The sequence below is a fragment of the Cetorhinus maximus genome, chromosome 21, assembly GCF_964194155.1.
Source record: "Cetorhinus maximus chromosome 21, sCetMax3.hap1.1, whole genome shotgun sequence".
NCBI classification, from domain to species: Eukaryota; Metazoa; Chordata; class Chondrichthyes; order Lamniformes; family Cetorhinidae; genus Cetorhinus; species Cetorhinus maximus.
In genome coordinates, this window is record NC_135899.1 from 3125231 (window position 1) to 3148715 (window position 23485).

Here is a 23485-nt window from a genome sequence, read left to right on the forward strand (position 1 = left end):
CTTGACACGTTAACTCTGTTCCTCTCTTCACAGCTACTGCCAGACCTGCTGAGTTTTTCCAGCACTTTCTGTTTTTATTCCAGATCTCCATCATCTACCATAATATAAAAGCAAAACACTGCGGATGCTGGAAATCTGAAACAAAAACAGAAAAAGCTGGAAAAATTCAGCAGCTCTGACAGCATCTGTGGAGAGAGAGAGAGACAGAGATAACGATTCGAGTCCGTGTGACTCCTCTTCAGAGCTTCCAGCTTTTTCTGCTTTTGCTCCATCATCCACGTGTGTTTCACTTTGAATTAGCTACCACCTTTCCGACATCACAACAGTGACCACACTTCAAAAGAAGTACTTTGTTGGCTGTAAAGCGCTTTGAGGTCCGGTGGCCGTGAAAGAGAAAGAAATCCGATGTGAAACGCAATTTCTTCAGTTTGTTGGCTGATCATTCCAGCCGGACGGGTAAAGGGGTGACACCCTGTGGGGAGGGGCAGGAGGTCGGACTGTTTCCGGTGGAACACCAGCGCTTTGGCGGCGGTGAGAAGCGGGAGAGGGGGCAAAGGAAAGGCAGAATGTACAAATCTGCAGGAAAACAGTGAGCGAGTGGAGCCATGTCAGACCGGAGGCGACATGGCCGGGCTCCGGGTAAAGGACTGGATCCGCCGGCAGCTTTCAGCAGCAGGCAAAGCGGTAAAATCATCATCAAATGAGAGCCCGAGGTCCCGGGGTAGAGATATATGGCAAAGACCTATAGATCCCTGATGTATGGGTGAGGCATATAGATCCCTGATATATGGCAAAGACCTATAGATCCCTGATGTATGGGTGAGGCATATAGATCCCTGATATATGGGGAAAGACCTATAGATCCCTGATGTATGGGTGAGGCATATAGATCCCTGATATATGGGGAAAGACCTATAGATCCCTGATGTATGGGTGAGGCATATAGATCCCTGATATTTGGGGAAATACTTATAGATCCCTAATGTATGGGTGAGGCATATAGATCCCTGATATATGGCAAAGACCTATAGATCCCTGATGTATGGGTGAGGCATATAGATCCCTGATATATGGCAAAGACCTATAGATCCCTGATATATGGGTGAGGCATATAGATCCTTGATATATGGGGAAAGAACTATAGATCCCTGATATATAGCAAAGACCTATAGATCCCTGATGTATGGGTGAGGCATATAGATCCCTGATGGATGGGGAAAGAACTATAGATCCCTGATGTATGGATGAGGCATACAGATCCCTGATATATGGGGAAAGAACTATAGATCCCTGATGTATGGGTGAGGCATATAGATCCCTGATATATGGCAAAGACCTATAGATCCCTGATGTATGGGTGAGGCATATAGATCCTTGATATATGGCAAAGACCTATAGATCCCTGATATATGGGCGAGGCATACAGATCCCTGATATGTGGGGAAAGAACTATAGATCCCTAATATATAGCAAAGACCTATAGATCCCTGATGTATGGGTGAGGCATATAGATCCCTGATATATGACAAAGACCTATAGATCCCTGATGGATGGGGAAAGAACTATAGATCCCTGATATATAGCAAAGACCTATAGATCCCTGATGTATGGGTGAGGCATATAGATCCTTGATATATGGGGAAAGAACTATAGATCCCTGATATATAGTAAAGACCTATAGATCCCTGATGTATGGGTGAGGCATACAGATCCCTGATATATGGGGAAAGAACTATAGATCCCTGATATATGTCAAAGACCTATAGATCCCTGATGTATGGGTGAGGCATATAGATCCCTGATATATGGCAAAGACCTATAGATCCCTGATATATGGGTGAGGCATATAGATCCCTGATATATGGCAAAGACCTATAGATCCCTGATGTATGGGTGAGGCATATAGATCCCTGATATATGGGGAAAGACCTATAGATCCCTGATGTATGGGTGAGGCATATAGATCCCTGATATATGGGGAAAGAACTATAGATCCCTGATGTATGGGTGAGGCATACAGATCCCTGATATATGGGGAAAGAACTATAGATCCCTGATATATGGCAAAGACCTATAGATCCCTGATGTATGGGTGATGCATATAGATCCCTGATATATGGCAAAGACCTATAGATCCCTGATGTATGGGTGAGGCATATAGATCCCTGATATATGGCAAAGACTTATAGATCCCTGATGTATGGGTGAGGCATATAGATCCCTGATATATGGGGAAAGACTTATAGATCCCTAATGTATGGGTGAGGCATATAGATCCCTGATATATGGCAAAGACCTATAGATCCCTGATGTATGGGTGAGGCATACAGATCCCTGATATATGGGGAAAGAACTATAGATCCCTAATATATATCAAAGACCTATAGATCCCTGATGTATGGGTGAGGCATATAGATCCCTGATATATGGCAAAGACCTATAGATCCCTGATGGATGGGGGGAAAACTATAGATACCTGATATAAAGCAAAGACCTATAGATCCCTGATGTATGGGTGAGGCATATAGATCCCTGATATATGGCAAAGACCTATAGATCCCTGATATATGGGTGAGGCATATAGATCCTTGATATATGGGGAAAGAACTATAGATCCCTGATATATAGCAAAGACCTATAGATCCCTGATGTATGGGTGAGGCATATAGATCCCTGATGGATGGGGAAAGAACTATAGATCCCTGATGTATGGATGAGGCATACCGATCCCTGATATATGGGAAAAGAACTATAGATCCCTGATGTATGGGTGAGGCATACAGATCCCTGATATATGGGGAAAGAACTATAGATCCCTGATAAATGGGTGAGGCATATAGATCCCTGATATATGGCAAAGACCTATAGATTCCTGATGTATTGGTGAGGCATATAGATCCTTGATATATGGCAAAGACCTATAGATCCCTGATATATTGGTGAGGCATACAGATCCCTGATATGTGGGGAAAGAACTATAGATCCCTAATATATAGCAAAGACCTATAGATACCTGATGTATGGGTGAGGCATATAGATCCATGATATATGACAAAGACCTATAGATCCCTGATGGATGGGGAAAGAACTATAGATCCCTGATATATAGCAAAGACCTATAGATCCCTGATGTATGGGTGAGGCAAATAGATCCTTGATATATGGGGAAAGAACTATAGATCCCTGATATATAGTAAAGACCTATAGATCCCTGATGTATGGGTGAGGCATACAGATCCCTGATATATGGGGGAAGAACTATAGATCCCTGATGTATGGCAAAGACCCATAGATCCCTGATGTATGGGTGAGGCATATAGATCCCTGATATATGGCAAAGACCTATAGATCCCTGATGTATGGGCGAGGCATATAGATCCATGATATATGGCAAAGACCTATAGATCCCTGATGTATGGGTGAGGCATATAGATCCCTGATATATGGCAAAGACCTATAGATCCCTGATGTATGGGTGAGGCATATAGATCCCTGATATATGGGGAAAGACTTATAGATCCCTAATGTATGGGTGAGGCATATAGATCCCTGATATATGGCAAAGACCTATAGATCCCTGATGTATGGGTGAGGCATATAGATCCCTGATATATGGCAAAGACCTATAGATCCCTGATGGATGGGGGGGAAAACTATAGATCCCTGATATAAAGCAAAGACCAATAGATCCCTGATGTATGGGTGAGGCATATAGATCCCTGATATATGGCAAAGACCTATAGATCCCTGATGTATGGGTGAGGCATATAGATCCCTGATGGATGGGGAAAGAACTATAGATCCCTGATGTATGGATGAGGCATACAGATCCCTGATATATGGGGAAAGAACTATAGATCCCTGATGTATGGGTGAGGCATACAGATCCCTGATATATGGGGAAACAACTATAGATCCCTGATATATGGGTGAGGCATATAGATCCCTGATATATGGCAAAGACCTATAGATCCCTGATGTATGGGTGAGGCATATAGATCCTTGATATATGGCAAAGACCTATAGATCCCTGATATATGGGTGAGGCATACAGATCCCTGATATGTGGGGAAAGAACTATAGATCCCTAATATATAGCAAGGACCTATAGATCCCTGATGTATGGGTGAGGCATATAGATCCCTGATATATGACAAAGACCTATAGATCCCTGATGGGTGGGGAAAGAACTATAGATCCCTGATATATAGCAAAGACCTATAGATCCCTGATGTATGGGTGAGGCATATAGATCCTTGATATATGGGGAAAGAACTATAGATCCCTGATATATAGTAAAGACCCATAGATCCCTGATGTATGGGTGAGGCATATAGATCCCTGATGGATGGGGAAAGAACTATAGATCCCTGAAGTATGGGTGAGGCATATAGATCTCTGATATATGGCAAAGACCTATAGATCCCTGATGTATGGGTGAGGCATATAGATCCCTGATATATGGCAAAGACCTATAGATCCCTGATGTATGGGTGAGGCATATAGATCCCTGATATATGGGGAAAGAACTATAGATCTCTGATATATGGGTGAGGCATATAGATCCCTGATATATGGGGAAAGAACTATAGATCCCTGATGTATGGGTGAGGCATATAGATCCCTGATATATGGGGAAAGAACTATAGATCCCTGATATTTGGGTGAGGCATATAGGTCCCTGATATATGGGGAAAGAACTATAAATCCTTGATGTATGGGTGAGGCATATAGATCCCTGATATATGGGGAAAGAACTATAGATCCCTGATATATGGGTGAGGCATATAGATCCCTGATATATGGGGAAAGAACTATAGATCCCTGATATATGGGGAAAGAACTATAGATCCCTGATATATGGCAAAGACATATAGCTCCCTGATGTATGGGGAAAGACCTATAGATCGCTGATATATGGGGACAGACCTATAGATCCCTGATATATGGGGAAAGACCTATATATCGCTGATATATAGGGACAGACCTATAGATCCCTGAGATATGGGGAATACCATTAGATCCCTGAGATATGATGATGTGTGAAATAAAAAGTTAATACAATTACTATGAGTTACACTTATTAAGCAGTTTGACTGTATTTTTCCACAACTCTTAGCTTACATACCTGGCCTGTTTTCTTTAGACGTGTTTTCCTAGAGGTGAAGTCACTGTAGCTGATAAGCCTAAGCTGTTTTCTGTTCTTACATTTTGTACTGTCATACTAGCTTGCTTTCTGCGATAATATGATAGATCATGCTTACCAGGGACACAAGAAGGCCAGGAGCAGGCAAAATAAGCTCGGGCATGTAGCCAGTTAAGCTGTGCTGTGTATAAATGTATGTTACTGTAACTGCTTTTTGGAGAGATTCTATAGCTTGAATCTTTCTCCTGCATGCTTCTAATAAAGAACTTCTGATTTTAACCGTACTGGACTTTTGAGTGGCATTTGTCCCACAACATATGGTGTGGGAGAAAGAACTAGAAGATCCCTGAGATATGGATATAGGGTTAATACCTATAGATTCCTGAGACAAGGATATATGCTGAAAGACCCATGGATCCCTGAGATATAGATTTTGGAGAAAGACCTAGAGATCCCTGAGATATGGATATATGGGGCATTCCTATAAATGTCATGATATCTAGATATGTGGGAAAGACCTATAGATCTCTTAGATATAGCGAGATGGGACCGACCTACAGAGGGATGTAGACATAATGAATAGACATTTAGTTATTTGTGATATGGATGTATCATTAGGTGGACAGATGCCTGAGACACTGCTGTTTGGGACATGAATATCTGACAAATATATGAAGTAGATTTGTAATCTCTAGAACATGAAAATATAGATATCTGAAACATGGATATTTAGAATAGTCATGTAGAGGTCTTAAATATACACATATGGAGTGGACATTTAGATATCTATGATATGGATATATTGTCAGATGTATAGAATCCTAAAGCATGACTAAATGGGAGAGACATGATATCTGAGGTGTGCGGGGCAGAGTTATAGATCCCTGAAATATAGATATATGGTGTAGTCTAGTCTATAGAGATCTGAGATTTAGATATATGGGGCAGTCCTATATATACATATGTGTAAGTATATATATATGTGTATGTATATCTGAGAAATGCATTGGTTACAGATACACATTGGGTATTCATAGTGGGTGTACAAATGTGTTGTATCTATAAATAAGATATTGGACATATTTTTGGAAATTATATATAGAATATGAATCATGCACTCTATAGAACAATTTTGAAAATGTTTAAGACCTTAGTAAGGCCATAGTTGCCGCACTGTTATCAGCTAGGCTCCAGACTAGGATATATATTGAGGCCATAGAGATGGTGCAGCCCAGATTGACAAGGATGTGCCTAATCGCAGGGAACAGACAAGTTTGAAGAGAGGCTCAAAAATTGGGGCTGTTTTTGTTAGAACAGAGATTATGAGATCTTTCAACTGAGGTGTTAACAACATCAAGCTTTCAAGTAAAATCTTCACAACAGGTCTCCGGGCCTGAAAGAAGGAAGTATGTTAAACGTCTTATTATTTGTAGACTCCAGTCAATAAATTACTTTCCAGGAGGATAATTTAAGCCAGAGCTGAGTGCAGGATTTAGACTTCTGCTCTTCCAGCAGCCTGTTGCTGGGGTTTTTAATGGAGCCTCTTAACTTCTTTATCGACAGGAGTGGAGGGCCTGATTCCTCCATCACACTTTGAGGGTCGATGCCCTGCCCCATCATCAGTGGGCACAGACCCCTGGGCTGCTCTCTCCAAGGCAACCAAAGAGATCCTGGAACTGCGGCAAGAAAATGAACGTCTGAGCGAGATGCAGAGGGCGTCAAACAGGGACACCTTCAGAGGGCATGCAGGAAGCCAATCAGAAAAGGTTTGCAGCAGAGCCAGGTACAGTGCGTGACCAGAGGTCTTCCCCACATATCGATGTCTCACAACATTTATAGAGATGCCCTTTGTATCCCTATCTCAGAGATCTATAGATCTGCCTCACATATCCATACTGCAGGATCAGTGGTCTGTCCCATATACCCATAACTCAGGCCTCTCTAGGTATGGTCCATAAATTCGTATCTCAGAGATCTATTGGTCTGCCTCATATATCCCTATCCCAGAGATCTATAGAACATAACATAAGAACTAAGAGCAGGAGTAGGCAATTCAGCCCCTCGAGCCTGCCCCGCCATTCAATACGATCATGGCTGATCTCATTTTGGCCTCAACTCCAATTTCCCGCCCTCTCCCCATAACCTTTCAACCCGTTACTAATTAAAAATCTGTCTATCTCCTCCTTAAATTTATTCAGCGCCCACAGATTCACGACCCTTTGAGAAAAGTAATTCCTCCTCATCTCTCATTTAAATCTACCACCCCTTAGCCTAAAACTATGGCCTCTTGATCTAGAATGCACCAGAAGGGGAAACATCCGCTCCACGTCTACTTTGTCTATCCCTTTTAGCATCTTAGATACCTCAATTAGATCTCCTCTCAACCTTCTAAACTCTAGTGAGTATAGGCCTAAACTGCTCAATCTCTCCTCATAAGACAAGCCCCGCATCTCTCGAATCAATCTAGTGAACCTCCTCTGAACCACCTCCAATGCAACTACATCCTTCCTCAAGTAAGGGGACCAAAACTGTGCACAGTACTCCAGGTGCAGTCTCACCAATGCCTTGTACAGTTGCAACAACACTTCCCTATTTTTATACTCTATTCCTTTAGCAATAAATGCCAAAAATCCATTTGCCTTATTATCTGCTGTACCTGCATACTAGCTTTCAGCGATTCATGCACGAGGACACCCAGATCCCTCTGCACTGAAGCATTCTGAAGTTTCTCTCCATTTAAATAATAAGTCGCCTTTTTATTCTTCCGACCAAAATGGATAACCTCACACTTATCCATGTTAAACTCCTTCTGCCAAATTTTGGCCCATTCACCTAACCTGTCCATATCCATTTGTAAATTTCTTATTTCTTCGTTGCACCTATTTTGGTGTCATCTGCAAATTTAGCTGTAGTACCTTCTATCCCTGAATCCAAGTCATTAATATAGATTGTAAATAGTGGTCTGGCCTTATATCCCTATCTCAGAGATCTATAGGCCTGGCCTTATACCCATATATCAGAGATCTATAGGTCAGCCCCATATACCCCTATCTCAGAGATCTATAGGTCTGCCCCATGTATCCCTAACTCAGATCTATGGGAGGAGTGCAGCCTTTTCAACCAGGGGACTACCATACCAGATGTATGGTAACCAGTCAGTGAGCCAAGTGTGATCACACAGAAAAGTAAGAAGGCACCCTCTTCCCCCCCCTCCCCCTCCCAGCAGATAAATGCACGATTACCTGCTGGCTCCTCCCCATAAATACTCCAGAGACAATAGAAGGCAAAAGCCCCTTGCATGTAAAAAAAATCAAATCAAAATTTCCCTTGGCTGACTGTTTGTACCCCACTTATTTTTTGTTGACCCTTGATATCCTCTTCTCCACTGCTGCCCTCTGTTCTTTTCTGTGTGTCCTGGTCTAGATCTGGCCCAGACCCTGCTGTCTGCTGGCCCTGCTCCATCCTCTGCCCCACTCCTGCCATGACTCTCCCACTGCCTTTTCCTCCCTCTCTCCTGTCACTGGTACTGCTCCAAATTTAAAAACTTGGTAGCACCAGCCTCAGCTCCTTACAGAATTTCCTGGGCAAATGATACGAGATCAGTTGTTAATCTTAAAACTGAGATTTATGGATGTTCGTTAAACAAAGATAACAAGGCAAGGTTTCACTGAATGGTGGGATAGATTCAAGGTCTCCTCCTGTTCCTATGTGTAAATGATTGCTCCATTGTTGGGCTGAATCCACTAAGCAAGAAGTAGCCTTATCCACTGGCTATTCAGGAGGGCACCATATCTCCGAGCTTCAATCGATTGTCGGTTTCTTAGTGATCGGGACTGGGGAGGAATCGCGGATATTTCATTCTTCTCCCGTCCTTAACTGGGATACATTTTGGCAAGATCTAGCATTCAACTGGGGCTCAGCTGTGCCAGTAAAGATCGTCTGGTCTGGGTATCTCAGCTACAATGCTACCATTACCGGCAATTCGGACAGCTTTGAGTTGATCTATTTAACATATTGTTCTAATAAGGATTGTTCAAAAAAGAATCATAGAGTGATACAATACAGAAGGGGGCCATTCGGCCTGTCATGCCTCTGGCAGCTACTGGTTAGACCAGGCACTTCAATACTGTGCTAGTAAACTGCTTGTGTGATATTCTTTACTCATCAACACAAATGGTTCTGGGTGTTGTCACCATCGGAAGGTTCACGATTTTCTGTCTGCAAACACAAACTGAGTAGGGAGGGATTGACGTTCTAACTATCGGGAAAGGCTGAAAGGTTTGCGGGGCTCTTTTCTCTAGGAAAGAGAAGGCTGAGGGGTGACTTGTTTTCAAAATTATGAAGGGGTTCAGTGGGGTAGAAGTAGAGAAGATGTTTCCACTTGTGAGGGCATTCGAAACTAGGGTCCACAATTATAAGCTCGTCGCCAATAAATCCAACAAGGAATTCAGGAGAAACGTCTTTACCCAGAAAATAGTGAGATAGTTGCTGACGGCTGTGACAGCCTGGAGGGGCATTAGAAGACGCGAGCAGAAACAAAAAGCTCAGTTGGCTGAGAAGAGGGCCCAGAGGAAACAGAGGCCAGTGAATTGTGCACCTTCTCAGACCACTGTCTCCCTCTGCAGCAGATGCAGCAGAGACTGCAATGTCAGAGTGGGGCTCCTGAACCACACCAGGCGATGCACAACACACAGTTGACCACCACGGCGCAGGCCATTGCCTCACGAGATGGAAGGCTGTCGCAGAGGGCGAACTCACCTCCAAAGGGAGTAGTTGAGACTACCAGAGAAGCATTTAAGGGGGAAGCTAGATAAGCACATGAGGGAGGCAGGAATAGAAGGATGTGCTGGTGGGATGAGTTGAAGTAAGGTGGGAGAAAGCTTGTGTGGAACATAAACACAAGCGTAGGCCAGTAGCGCTGAATGACCTGTTCTGTGCTATAAATACCATGCATTGCTGGGCTAGGTTCCCTCTAAGGCCCTTTCGCTGTGCGCAGCCTGTTTGTTGCACTGCGCAGTTCCTTTAAGATTACCATTCAGATGCACATGCGTATGTCTTAAAGGGACCGCTTCTTGCACCCAGCCTGTTTGTCTCCGTCTGCAGCTTCGAGGGAGTGTTGCTGCTGTTCATGTTGCAAATGGACAGAGCACAAAGCTTCCAAAGCACCTTTTACTGAAATCGTGGGGGCAGTAATTAATAAGCTGTTCCAATCCACAATATGTGTTTCTTGTAAAAACAGAAAACGCTGGAAACACCCAGCAGGTCAAGCAGTATCTGCGAAGAGAGAGAGAGAGAGGAACAGAGTTCCCTGAGATGTTTCATTAACCTGAAGCGTTAACTCTATTTCTCTCTCCATAGATGCTGCCTGACCTGCTGAGTATCCCCAGCATTTTCTAATTTTATTTAAGATTCTCTGCATCCACGGTGTTCTGCTTTTGTATTACTGCGTGTTTTCTTGTTCCCGATCCGTGCAGGTCCTTGGACCAGGAGATGGCCCTCAAGCGGCCCGGGGAACTGGCTGAGCGGACAGAGATCATCGCCGAGCAGACGCGGGAAATCCACCGCTTGACGGCGGAGGCGAGGCTGCTGAGGAGCACGGTGGAGCGGCAGGCCGCCGCGATCGGAGAGAAGGACAGCCTGGCAGCGCGCCTCGGCCAGCAGCTCGGGGAGCTGAGGGCCGAGCTGCAGGAGCGGAGGCTGGAGGCCGGTCAGCTGCAGCTGCAGTACCAGGCCAAGGTGGAGCAGGCACAGAGCCAGCAGCGGGCAGAAATCCAGCACCTGAAGACCCAGCTGGCGTTGGAGCAGGCGTGCTCGGGCGAGGAGGTGGAGCAGCTGAGGAGCAAGCTGGAAGAGCTGAGAGAGCGCCACCGGCAAGAGCTGTCTGCCCTGCAAGAGGAGTTGGCCAAGCAAGCTGAAACAAAGAGAAAAGACAGCCAGTTACAGATCGCCAGGCTACAGGAAGCTCAGTATCAACGCACAGCAGAGGTATTGTTTGGGAAGGACAAGAGTCGTTGAAATTCTGTGGTTTAACTCCGTTCGCTCATGACAGTCCTCAAGGTGCCATTACCTCTAGCTTATTCTCTCTGTACTTGGGCTTCTTACTAATGAGAAGAGCCAAAAGCAGGCTGCTGTATTGCAGAATGCCAGCAAGGTGTTAGCCCTGGCTCAGTGGCTAATGCTCTCATCTCTGACTCAAAGAGGCTGTGGATTCAAGCCCCACTTTAGAGACCAGAGCACCTAATCCAAGCTGACACTCACAGTGCAGTACTGAAGGAGTGCTGCACTGCCAGTCTTTCAGATGAGATATTAAACTGAGACCCTTCCTCCTGTTAGATGGATGTAAAAGATTCCGTCGCGCTATTTTGAAGACAAGCAGGGGAATTCTCTTGGCAAAAGCTCTGATGAAGATTCATATGGACTCGAAACATTAACTCTGTCTTCCTCTCCACTGATGCTGTCAGACCTGCTGAGTTTTTCCAGCTATTTTTGTTTTTGTTTCAGAATTCTCTTGGCATGCTGGACCAATATTAATCCCTCAACTATTATCACTAAAAGCAGCTCATCTGATCATTGCTTGTTTGTGGGAGCTTGCTGTATGCAAATTGACATTTCCTGTATTTTAACAGTGACTACACTTCAAAAGTAATTCATTGACTGTAAAGCGCTAGAGAAGCCCTGAAGGTGTGAAAGTACAATATCGTCAAAATTTACAGCACAGAGGAGGCCATTCAGCCCACTGTGTCTGTGCTGCCTCTTTGCAAGGGCAGTTGCGCTTAATCCCACATCCCTGCTCTTTGTGCATAATCCCTGTGACTTCCTTATCTTCCAGCACCTGTCCAGCTCCCTTTCAATTCATTATGGAACCAGCTTCCATCACCTTTTCAGGTAGAGTGTTCCGGATCCTGACAACGCTCTGAGTGCAAAAATGTCTTCTCGTTTCCAATGAGTTTAAATCCAGCAGGAATAAATTTTCTCTCTCTGCTCTTCTAAATGAAAGTCCTTTCTTTTTAGGCTGTAAGTGTAGGAGAAAAGATAAGATGAATTAATAAGTTCATTGATACCAAGCTTGCATTTTAAACTCTTTCCCCCAAGTGGTGTAGAAAAAGTGCAAACTGAGGCAGTTGAGAAGGCTCCTACTTTGATGCCCTGGGATATAAGGAGTCAAGAGGAGAGGAATCAATGCAATAAGGCTTGAAGCCAAAACGTAATGGAGAGGAGGGCAGTTCATTATATCTGGAGCAACAAAATAGGAAAGTTCGGAGAGACATTGAGCAAATCTCTATTGATTATTGTATCCAGTTCTGAGCACTAAGACAGAAAGGAGGCAGTCAACCACTGAAGCAGTGCAGGGACAAGCCACAAGAATGATCCCTAATATTTATGGGCAGATGGTGGTGCAGCGGTAATGTCACTGGACTAGTAATCCAGAGGCCTAGAAAAATTCTCTGGGGACATGGGTTCAAATCCCACCATGGCAGCTGGTGGATTTAAGTGCAAATCAATAAGAATAACCTGGAATTGAAAGCGAGCCTCTGTAATGGTGACCATGACAACCATCATCGATTGTCATAATTTCTCCTCATCTCAGGCCTAAATGATCAGCTTCTTATCCTGAGACTGTGTTTTAGATTCCTCCAGCCAGGGGAAACAACCCCATGGCCTCTACCCGATGTACCATTCCTTGCATGAAGAACTCCCTGATACCAGCCGTAACTCACCTATCACTGGTTTGAACCTGTGAGTCCTTGACCTTTTTATCCAATTTACTTCAAAGTAACAGTGCAGATTTATCTTTTTTGACTCCCTACAGTCCTCATTGCTCACAGCGGGTGTCTTGGTGTTCGTGCGATTTTCCCGCTTTAAGGATTAGACATCAATTTTAAACGGGGAAGTGACCAACACACCTTTTAAAAGCAAGAAGTCTTCACTTAGTGACTGCCTCTCTTATGTCTATATCAGTTATGTCCAGAATCTCATCAGTTAATCAATATGCGAACAGCTCATCAAAACTGCCTGAAGCCCTGACTTTGGCTGAAACCAGCAGAGCCTTTAAAAATCAGTAAGAATTAATTGAAATAAATGGCATGTTTAACATGTTATAAACTGCGTGCTTGTAATTGACTGATATGGAATGGTAAGCCCAGAATAGGGAGCCTCGCATAAGCATGTAATTGGGCACTGTCACACACGATGAGATAATGTCGCAAATAGCTCCTTTTCAGGATGAAAAGTCCAGGTTTCTCCCCCGATTGACTCCTGACTTAGCTCTGTAAGTTTCCTTCTTTACTGTTTTGTGGGATGTGGGTGTCACTGGCAAGGCCAGCATTTGTTGCCCATCCCTAATTGCCCTTGAACTGCATAGCTTGCATGGCCATTTCAGAAGGCAGTTAAGAGTCAGCCACATTGCTGTGGGTCTGGAGTCACAGGTACACCAGACGAGGTAAGGATGGCAAATTTCCTCCCCTTGAGGGACATTAGTGAACCAGAGGGTTTTGTTTTACAACAACTGACAATGCTTTCATGGTCACCATGACTGAGACTTTAATTCCAGATTTATGAATTGTCATCCAACTGCCATGGTGGGATTTAAACCCATGTCCCCCAAAGCATTAGTTTGGGCCTCTGGATTACTACTCCAGTGACATTACCATTACGCCACTGTCTCCCCCTACTTCACTAGTATCTTTGGAATTCTTTACCCCAGAGGGTTGTGGATGCTCATTCATTGAATACATTTAAGGCTGAGACAAACAGATTCTTAGTTTCTCAAGGAATCAAGGGATATGGGGAGTGGCTGGGAAGTTGAAGTTGAAGATCAAGATCAGCCATCGAATGGTGGGGCGGGCTCGATGGGCTGAATGGTCTATTCCTGCTTCTTGTGTGCATGTGATTTGGATTTTTGAGTTGAGTAGAGCGGTTGAAAACCCAGGGATCATATAGGAGCCCTTTAGAAGCTGCGGGATTGGGGTGGTGGGAGGGGGCTGGTGGTGAGGGGGGGGTGGGTGGGGGTTGGGGTGCAGTGTGTGGTAGCTTCATGGTCCTTCAGGATGAACGAGTTTGTATGGGCCAAACTGCCTTTCTCATCTACCAAAGAACGCTCTTTGTGTCTCGCCCCCAACAGCTGTCACACTCGGCAGAGTCTCGTGACAAAGAGTGCGCTGCCCTCCGGGAGACGCTGGCAGAGTTGGAGGAAGAGCTGAGGCGGAGCCGAGAGAAGGGACGGCGCGACGCGGCGCGCTTCAGCGAGAAGCTCGAGGTAGCCGGTCAGGAGCGGGACGCCTTGCAGGAGGATTTGAGGTAAGCTGAGTCAGGCTTATTAACTGTGTCGGCCTGGCTGAGTTCGCTCTATTCCCCCTCCCCGCACTCGGGAGGCCGTGGATTTAATTTCCATGCCAGAGTTTCAGCAACTCAATCTGGAACTTGAACACATAATCTGGGCAGAGCTGAGGTGCACATCCACCTCAAGATTTGTAACACGAGGAGAGATAGGTCTATATTTCCTCGAATTTAGAAGGATGAGACGTGATCTCATTGGACCATATAATGCCCTTAAGGGACTTGACAGGGTTGATGTTGTGAGGATGTTTAACCTGGTGCCTAGAACGAGGGGGGGCCACAGTCTCCGATTAAGGGTTGTCCATTTAAAATGAAGATGAGGAGAAGTGTCTTCTCCCAAGAATCTTGGAATTCTCTGCCCCAAAGAGCTATGGGTGCTCAATCGTTCAGTACATTCAAGACAGAGATGGTTGAATTTTTGGATACCCAGGGAATCCAGGAATGTGGGAATAGTGTAAGAAGGTGGAATTGAGGTAGAAGATTAGCCATGATCTTAGTGAATGGCGGAACAGGCTCGAAGGGCCAAATGACCCACTCATGCTCCTAGTTCTTAGGTTCTTATGTTCTGGCCAACACTCCCCCTCAGCTACCACCACCAAAACTAATTAACTGGTCGTTTATCTTATTATTGTTTTTGGGACCTTGCTGTGCTGGATTTGTCTTTGTAGCAGCAGTACTTGTACTGTACCTCAGAAATAATTAGGCACTTAATGAGGCTGTGAAAGGTGCCATTAAATAGCCGCCCCTTTCTTCCTTTCACCCTTTCAGTAAAACAAAGCACGAGTTGGAATCCCAAAACTCCTTGATCCATCAACTCCGGATGTACATAGGACAACTGGTGCCGGACAAGAAGCAGCTGGAGGAATCCCGACAGGAGAAGGAGGAGCTGAGTAACAGGGTGCAGGTTAGTCTGGCTGGGTATTTTTTGATATTCATACATGGGATGTGGGCTTCGCTGGCTGGGCCAGCGTTTATTGCACATCCCTAATTGCACATGAGAAGGTGGTGGTGAGCTGCCTTCTTGAGCCACTGCAGTCCATGTGGTGTAGGCACACCCACTGTGTTATTAGGGAGGGAGTTCCAGGATTTTGACCCAGCGACAGTGAAGGAACGATGATATATTTCCAAGTCAGGATGGTGGGAAACTTCCAGGTGGTGGCGTTCCCATGCATCTGCTGCCCTTGTCCTAAATGGTAGTGGTCGTAGGTTTGAAAGGTGCTGTCTAAGGAGCCTTGGTGAGTTCCTGCAGTGCATCTTGTATATGGTGTACACTGCTGCCTCTGTGAGTCAGTGGTGGAGGGAGTAAATGTTTGTGGATGTGGTGCCAATCAAGCAGGCTACTTTGTCCTGGATGATGTCAAGCTTCTCGAGCGTTGCTAGAGCTGCACTCATCCAGGCAAGTCGAGAGTATTCCATCACATTCCTGACTTATTCCTTGTAGATGGTGGACAGGCTTTGGGGAGTCAGGAGGTGAGTTACTTGCCACAGGATTCCTAGCCTCTGACCTGCTCTTGTAGCCACAGTATTTATATGGTTAGTCTAGTTCAGTTTCTGGTCAATGGTAATTCCCAGTTGATAGTGGGGGGATTCAGCAATGGTAATGCCATTGAATATCAAGGGGTGATGGTTAGATTCTCTCTTGTTGGAGATGGTCATTGCCTGGCACCTGTGTGGCACGAATGTTACTTACCATTTGTCAGTTCAAGCCTGGATATTGTCCAGGTCTTGCTCCATTTGGACAGGGACTGCTTCAGTATCTGAGGAGGTGCAAATGGTGCTGAACATTCTGTGAACATTCAGAGTGATTGAGGAGTGGATCAGGGTGTTGCAGAGGGAATGGTTGAGGGTGGAGAGTGAAACACACTTTGAATGGAAGAAAGGTCATTGATGAAGCAGCTGAAGGTGGTTGGGCCTAGGACAGCCCTAGGTTGGGCTAGTGCCATAATGAATACACAGTGAGGGTTTTAGCCGACCAAAACAAGCAGGAAAATTATTGGGATAGATACTCGCTTTTGAAGGTTGCGTAAAATTGGCCACTCATTACCCCGACATGCTCAACATTTCATTCTATCAGAATCGAATATTGTGTAGATAGTCAGTTCTATTCCGCCCACATTCCACCTTGTAGAAAAATGTATTCATTAGTGGGATGGAGGCATCGCTGGCAAGGGCAGCATTTATTATCTGTCTGTCCCCTCCCTCCAATTTCCCTTGAGAAGGTGGTGGTGAGCTGCCCTTTTGAACCGCTGCAGTCTGTGTGGTAAAGATTGTAACTTTCTTTGCAGCCGTTTGATTTGACTCAAGCTGACCAAGTTACTGTTGTGCCCCTTTGATTCGACAGTATCTGGAGAAGGAGCGTGAGACACTGAGAGCCACAGCGGAACTCCTGAATGTACGGCTGAGATCGCTGACTGACATTCTCGCCATCCAGGAAAGTGACTGCAGCAGAAAGGTACCCGGCAACAGACTGGGCTCTAGACGGGAAGCAGTAGCTGAGAACTCCAACGGGACCTTGTGTACAATTCATTTTATTAACCAATGGGATTCAGATTTTTTTAAAAAATTAACAGCAATGAACTGAGCTATGACCATGAGAAATCAAGTTTCGATCCCCAGATCATGCTCAGTTAGCCTGGTGCAAGACAATTAGCCTTAGAGCTCCTGGGCTGGGGGCAGGAGAAAACAGCTAATATTTCCACTTCTGGTCACCGTCCGTCTTCTGTTGAAAACGGACGGGTGGGTGCCAAGTAAGGACAAGGGAAGGCACATTCACCAGTCACCGTCCAAGTTCATGGCATTTGTATATATTACCCACCCCCCCTATTCATCAAAATGGTTTCAGGGCTGAAAGGGTTAAATTTTGAGGGTCATACGAACATACGAATTATTAGCAGTTCTGGGTCATTCGGCTGCTCGAACCTGCTCCGCCATTCAATAAGATCATGGTTGATCTGATTGTGGCCTCAACTCCACAGTCCCAGCTGCCCTCGATAACCTTCGAATCCCTTGTTAATCAAGAATCGATTTACCTCTGCCTTAAAAATACTCAACGCCCCTGACTCCACCTCTCTCTGGGAAAGAGAGTTCCAAAGATTTACAACCCTCAGAGAAAGAAATTCTTTTCTTCTCCGTCTTAAATGGGAGACCCTTTATTTTTAAACAGTGTCGCCTAGTTCTAGTTTCTCCCATAAGGGGAAACATCCTCGCAGCGTCCACCCTGTCAAGTCCCCTCAAGATCTTATATGTTTCAATAAGATCACCTCTCTATCTTCTAAACTCCAGTGGATACAGGTCAACCTTTCCTCATAAGATTAACGCCCCCACCACTCACCATCGCAGGTATCAGTTGAGTGAACCTTCTCTGCACTATTTCTAATGCACTTATATCCATCCTTAAATAAGGAGACCAAAACTGTACACAGCACTGTAGATGTGGTATCACCAACATCCTGTACAGCCGTAGCAAAACATCCCTGTTTTTATACTCCAATCCTCTTTCAACAAACACCAGCATTGCATTTGCCATCCTAATCACTTACTGCACCTGCACAGTAACTTTTCCTGATTCATATACCAGGACACCCAGATCCCTCTGTACCTCAGAGTCCTGCAATCTCTCTCCATTTAAATAATGTGCTGCTTTTCTATTCTTCCTGTCAAAACGGACAAGTTAACATTTTCTCACATTATATTCCATGTGCCTGGATAGGCAGCATTGACTAGCCTTGAATATAGAAGACGAAAGGTTAATTCGAACTGAACTGTTTAAGATGATTTTACAAATGGATAGAGTAGCTAGGGAGAAATTAATCTCCCTCTGTTGGGAGATTCTAGAACAAATGGCAGGGATGGGGAGCATTCTGAAGGGGGCCTGAAGCCCACGACATTCTGACTCCAAAGCCAAGGTGCTACCATAAAGCTACAGCTAGTTATGTATTGACAGTGGAGCAATGAGGCAAGAGAGTCAGAAATCCTGTCCCTCTGTGCAGCATTGTTCGGAGATGACCAAAGGCGCAGGGTTGCTGGAATTTCTTCTGTCTTTATTGCTAGCCCAAGCTGGATGCCCAGGATGGGGACAGTGGGAAGAGGCCGCTGCTGGTGACTCGCTGGCGAGAGAAGGTGTTTGCTCTGATGGTGCAGCTGAAATCGCAGGAAATCAGTCACGCCAATGATATCAACCAACTCCAGGTCAAGGTATGTACTGGATTGGCCGGTTCCTTTGTATTAAACAAAAACATTCCCAGAATCCCACCTCACTATCGGAAGTGTTGGGAAATTTCAGCTGCCATCCTACAGCCTGAATCCCACAATGTGGTCAGTGGCACGGGCTGTGGCTCAGAGCTCATGCCTCTGAGCCAAAAGATCCAGAGATTTGAACACACAATCCAGCCCGACACTCCCAGTTCAGTACTGAGGAAGTGCTGCATTGTCAGCAATGCCAGGTTTCTGATGAGATGTTAAAACGAGGCCCCCTCTGCCCCCTCAGGTAAAAGCACTATTTTGCGGGGAGGTGGTGGTGTAATGTCACTGGACTAGTAATCTAGAGACCCAGGCTATTGCTCTGGGCACATGGGTTCAAACCCCACCACGGCAGTGGCAGAATTTAAATTGAATTAATTAATGAATCTGGAGCATAAATCTAGACTCAGAAAAGGCCAATGTTCAGGGTCACTGGTTTTATGACCTAAGGTTCTGAGATTTTTTTTTTGTAACCAATGCTTTTGAGCTCAATTCATTTGACGTTTCCCAAAAATGAAAAGCCCAAATCAGTAGTCTTTGTTTTTCTTAGATCAACACCAACCCATACTGTGCTCTTGCCTTACATAGCCTAAGAATTACATTTCATCGATTCCTGAACTGTGAGATTCACCCACTCACTTTCCCTGGTGACTTATTCCATTATGTAACTCTTGAAGCATAAACATTCCGCGCAACTTTTTTTCTCTTCATCCCAAATTCCTAATTTTTATATCATATCTGCCTGTTACTTTCACAGTGAGCAAATCGCCCACATCGGTTGCCAATTCTCTTTAAGATCTCAAAAACGTAAAGGAGGTCATCTCTAAAGCCATGCCTTTTCTAAAAAAAATTCAGCAAGTCACACAGAGGTGTAAAGTATCCTTGATGTGGCTGGATACCTGCTTTGTCGTCTTGATGTTTTCTTGGCAGAAATGTATTTTATCATGAAACCTTCACAAAGCTCATACTCTTTGTACTGGTACAGATTGCAAACCTAGAGGAGGAGCTCAGGGTGAAAGATCAGGATCATGCAGTGCTCCTACACAGCTTAGAAGACAGGACTGCAGAAATGAACATGGAGCGAGTGCAAAAGCAGGTGAGGAACCAACTGAGACTGTGTGTGCGCGCGCATGTGTGTGTGTGTGTAAGCATTTAAGTTTTATATTAGAGGCTTCTTTTCTTCATCTATCAGATTCTGCTTTGAAAGAATCCCTTACTATGGCTTCAGGTATCACCTGAAGGCGTGGGTCCAAATTTCCACAGCACAAAACCTAGTCTGGCACTTCTGGCTTTGCACTGTCAGGGGGTATCGTCTTTCAGGTGAGGCATTAAACCGAAACCCCATTTGTCCTCTCGGGCGGACATAAAAGATCTGATGCCAATATTTTGAAAAAGAGCAGGAAAGTTCTGGTGTGCTACCCAATGTTTATCCCTCACTGAAAGCACATTATGTGATCGTTGTCACGTAAGGAGTAATTTCTTCACTCAAAGGGTTATGAATCTTTGGAATTCTCCACCCCAGAGGGTTGTTGATGCTCCATCGTTGAATACATTTAAGGCTGGGATAGACAGATTTTTTGATCTCACAGGGAATTAAGGGATATGGGGAGCGGGTGGGAAAATGGAGTTGAGGTCCAAGATCAGCCATGATCGTATTGAATGGTGGAGCAGGCTCTAGGGTTTGTAGGGTCAACTCCTGCTCCTATTTCTTGTGTTCTCATGTTTCTGATTGTGGGTGCCTGCTTTGTGTAAGTTGACTGCTGCGGTTCCTACTTTACAACAGTGATGGCACTTCAACTAGCACTTAATTGCCTTTAAAGCGCTTTGGGACAACCTGAGGTTGTAAATGTCGCTATAAAAATGCACACCTTTCTTTACCATAATGAAAACATTTTCTTTATCACAATGGGCTACCTTAATTTAGTTTCCAGTGACTCTCAATGTACAGTGTGAACTGGGTACACAATTATTTATTTTTTCTTCTGTCCTTTGCTCTCTTCATTTCCCCTCTCTCTCTTATGTCTGTAATCTATTCTGTTTTCTCTTCCAGACTCTCCAGGAGGAATTAACCGGCGCTCAGAATGATATAATGAGGTTTCGGGGGAAGGCAGACCGAGCTGAGAATACTCTGTGCCGCCTCAAGGAGGTGGTGAGCAGGTAGAAGGAAGGCACGTTAGTGCTGAATATCTCATTGCAAATTGATTAGCCAAATTGCAAGTAGTTGCTCGGACGCAGTGTTGTATCTGGCTTACTTCACTCGTGGCCAATACCGTACCCCAGTGGAAAGACTGGGGCATTGATTATTGGGAAGAACTTCTTGCCACATACCTGTGCCGTCGCTAAGACCGCCTAATTCCACCTCTCTAACACTGCCTCATTTCGCTCCTGTCTCAGCTCATCTCTCAGCTTATCTGTTGCTGATACCCTCAGCCATGCCTTTGTTACCTCGAGACCTCACTATCCCAGCACCTTCCTGGCTGGCCACCCACATTCTACCCTCCGGAAACTTGATAGCATCCAAAACTCTGCTGGCCAGGTCGTAACTCGCACAAACTCCTGTTCTCTTATCACCGCTGTGCTCGCTGCATTACACTGGCTCCAGCAGTGCCTCGATTTTTAAATTGTTCTCAATTCCCAATGGCCCTCCCAATCTCTGTAATCTGCTCCAGCCCCCCCCAAAAATTCTAAGATATCTGCGCTCCTCCAATCCTGGCCTTTTGGGTGATTCTGAATTTAACCGTTCCACCATTTTGGTGGCTGTGCCTTCAACTGTCTCGGGCCCTCAGTTCTTGAATACCCCCCTTAAACCTCTCCCTCTCTCTACCTCTCTTTCTTGCTTTAAGACATTCCTTAAAACCTACCCCTCTGATTAAGCTTTTGGCTAGCTGTCGTAATATAACCTTATGTGGTTTGGTGTCTAATTTTGTGATATAATGCTCCTGAAGCACCTTGGGGCGTTGGGGCATTTTATTACATTAAAGGTGCAATATAAATTGTTTTGCTGGTGTTGGGAGGGTTTGGTGGGTGGGGAGGGGTGTTATTTGGTCGACTGGTACTAAGTTCCCTTGGTGTCTTCCCCTAAAAATGTTATACATGGGGAGATGGCGGCGTAGTGGTAATGTCACTGGACTAGCCATCCAGAGACTCAAGCTAATGGCCTGGGGACATGGGTTCAAATCCCACCATAGCAGCTGGTGGAATTTAAATTCAATTAAACCTGGAATTATTATGAAACTATTATCGATTGGTTCTCGAATGTCCTTTAGGGAAGAAAATCTGCCATCCTTACCCGGTCTGGCCGACATGTGACTCCAGACTCACATTAATGTGGTTGACTCTTAACTATCCTCTGAAATGACCTAGCAAGCCACTCAGTTCAAGGGCAATTAGGGATGGGCAACAAATGCTGGCCTTGCCAGCGACGTCCAATCCCCTGAAAGAACTTAAAAAAAAAACAAGGGAGGATATCAAAACTCTCCTTACCCTGTGTGATACTCCCTGCCTCCAGGGTGTGGGAGCTAACTTGCCACTGCCCAGATTAAGACCAGTTACGGCTGGAATCTGGGATCGTGTCAGGTGTGAATGGCTCATTGACCCACTGCGCCATCGGTCAATTCAAAGCGCACTTCCTTTTGTTACCTCCTTAGCTTTTATCAGAAGTTCTTGGACCAGGAGGCAGAACTGAGGAAGGCCTTGTGTCGTCTGGTGAACCTGGGACTGAGGGTGACCTTTGCCAACAAGCGGATTGATACTATTCACGGTGAGCAATCTTTATCAGTCAAATTAGATCAAATTTCCTGTCATTCGGCCTCTGGGAACACATGGAATCTTTCTAATTGAATGCAACTTTGTCCTTCGACAACTGTGCCCAGGCACTTTCCAGCAGGGATCTTTGGACAACAATGAGGAGCAGGGGACGATGGGCTGACTGCCCATCCCCTTCCTAACACAACTGTAGAACCTTTGCTGCCAGCTGAAATCTGGAATCAAGGCCTGGGGCTCTCTCGCCTGTTATCCAGCTGCTCCCCGGTTAAACCCACAGAGCCCCCAGCTTGTGCTCTTGTTGCTAACAAACATGGGGACCCTCTGTCTGGCACACAGGCTTAAAAAGTAGCAACAGGTTGGTATCTCTGCCAAAAACAGAACGTTCGGGTAAACGGGACGATGTGGGAGAGCGTCTGCGGCCGGGGAAGCAGCCATCGCGTGCTGGTGCGGTTTGTGACGGTCTCTGTCTCGCTTTGTCCAGGGTTAGTCGCCCGGAAGGATGCTCTCGTACGGCTGCAACTGCAGGAGAAGAGTGGAGAGGCAGGATCTGACTTCAGCAGGTCAGTACTGCGCCAATGCTGCACCCTCTTTAGGGGTACAGTGCTTCCTTTAGAGTGCCCTCTGCTCCAGACGTGACTTTTGCATGGCCGCCTTTTTTTGCTGCCGGGGGCTAGGTGTACCGCGGAGGGTTGAATCGAACAGTCGCAAGCCCACCCACCCTCAATGGCTCTCGTGCTCTGCTCCCACAGGCGTTCCTACGAGGATCTAGAGAAGGAGCTCGAGCTGCTGAATGGGGAACGAGACCAGTTGGCGGCTGAGTTGAAGCGGAACTCCCAGCTGATCGAGAAGAAGGTTGCTGAGGCCAGGCTAAAATGTAGGTACATTGTCGTCCTCCTGAAGGAGACCCTCCCAATGGCCTCCTAACGCTTTGAGTCAAACAACCAGTAATTTTGGCCAATTTGCCATTATCACAGGCATCGATTACAAAGGCGCCACTTA

At 45.3% G+C, this 23485-nt stretch overlaps 1 protein-coding gene across 3 annotated transcripts in view; it reads left to right on the plus strand.

The window, feature by feature from the left end:
* Positions 1-520: 520 nt before the first annotated feature.
* The window catches only part of cchcr1 (coiled-coil alpha-helical rod protein 1), a 45554-nt gene continuing 22589 nt past the window's right edge, over positions 521-23485 (plus strand). For 2 of the 3 annotated variants that reach the window (XM_078566469.1, XM_078566468.1), the window contains exons 1-12: positions 521-684; positions 6710-6929; positions 10621-11131; positions 14268-14443; positions 15251-15386; positions 16824-16934; positions 18533-18676; positions 19707-19817; positions 20772-20878; positions 22369-22481; positions 22968-23046; positions 23236-23360. In XM_078566469.1, the coding sequence (XP_078422595.1) occupies positions 606-684; positions 6710-6929; positions 10621-11131; positions 14268-14443; positions 15251-15386; positions 16824-16934; positions 18533-18676; positions 19707-19817; positions 20772-20878; positions 22369-22481; positions 22968-23046; positions 23236-23360 (1912 nt within the window). In that variant the 5' untranslated portion in view covers positions 521-605. The remainder of the gene's footprint in view (positions 685-6709; positions 6930-10620; positions 11132-14267; positions 14444-15250; positions 15387-16823; positions 16935-18532; positions 18677-19706; positions 19818-20771; positions 20879-22368; positions 22482-22967; positions 23047-23235; positions 23361-23485) is intronic. The other variant, XM_078566470.1, reaches the window with a different exon arrangement.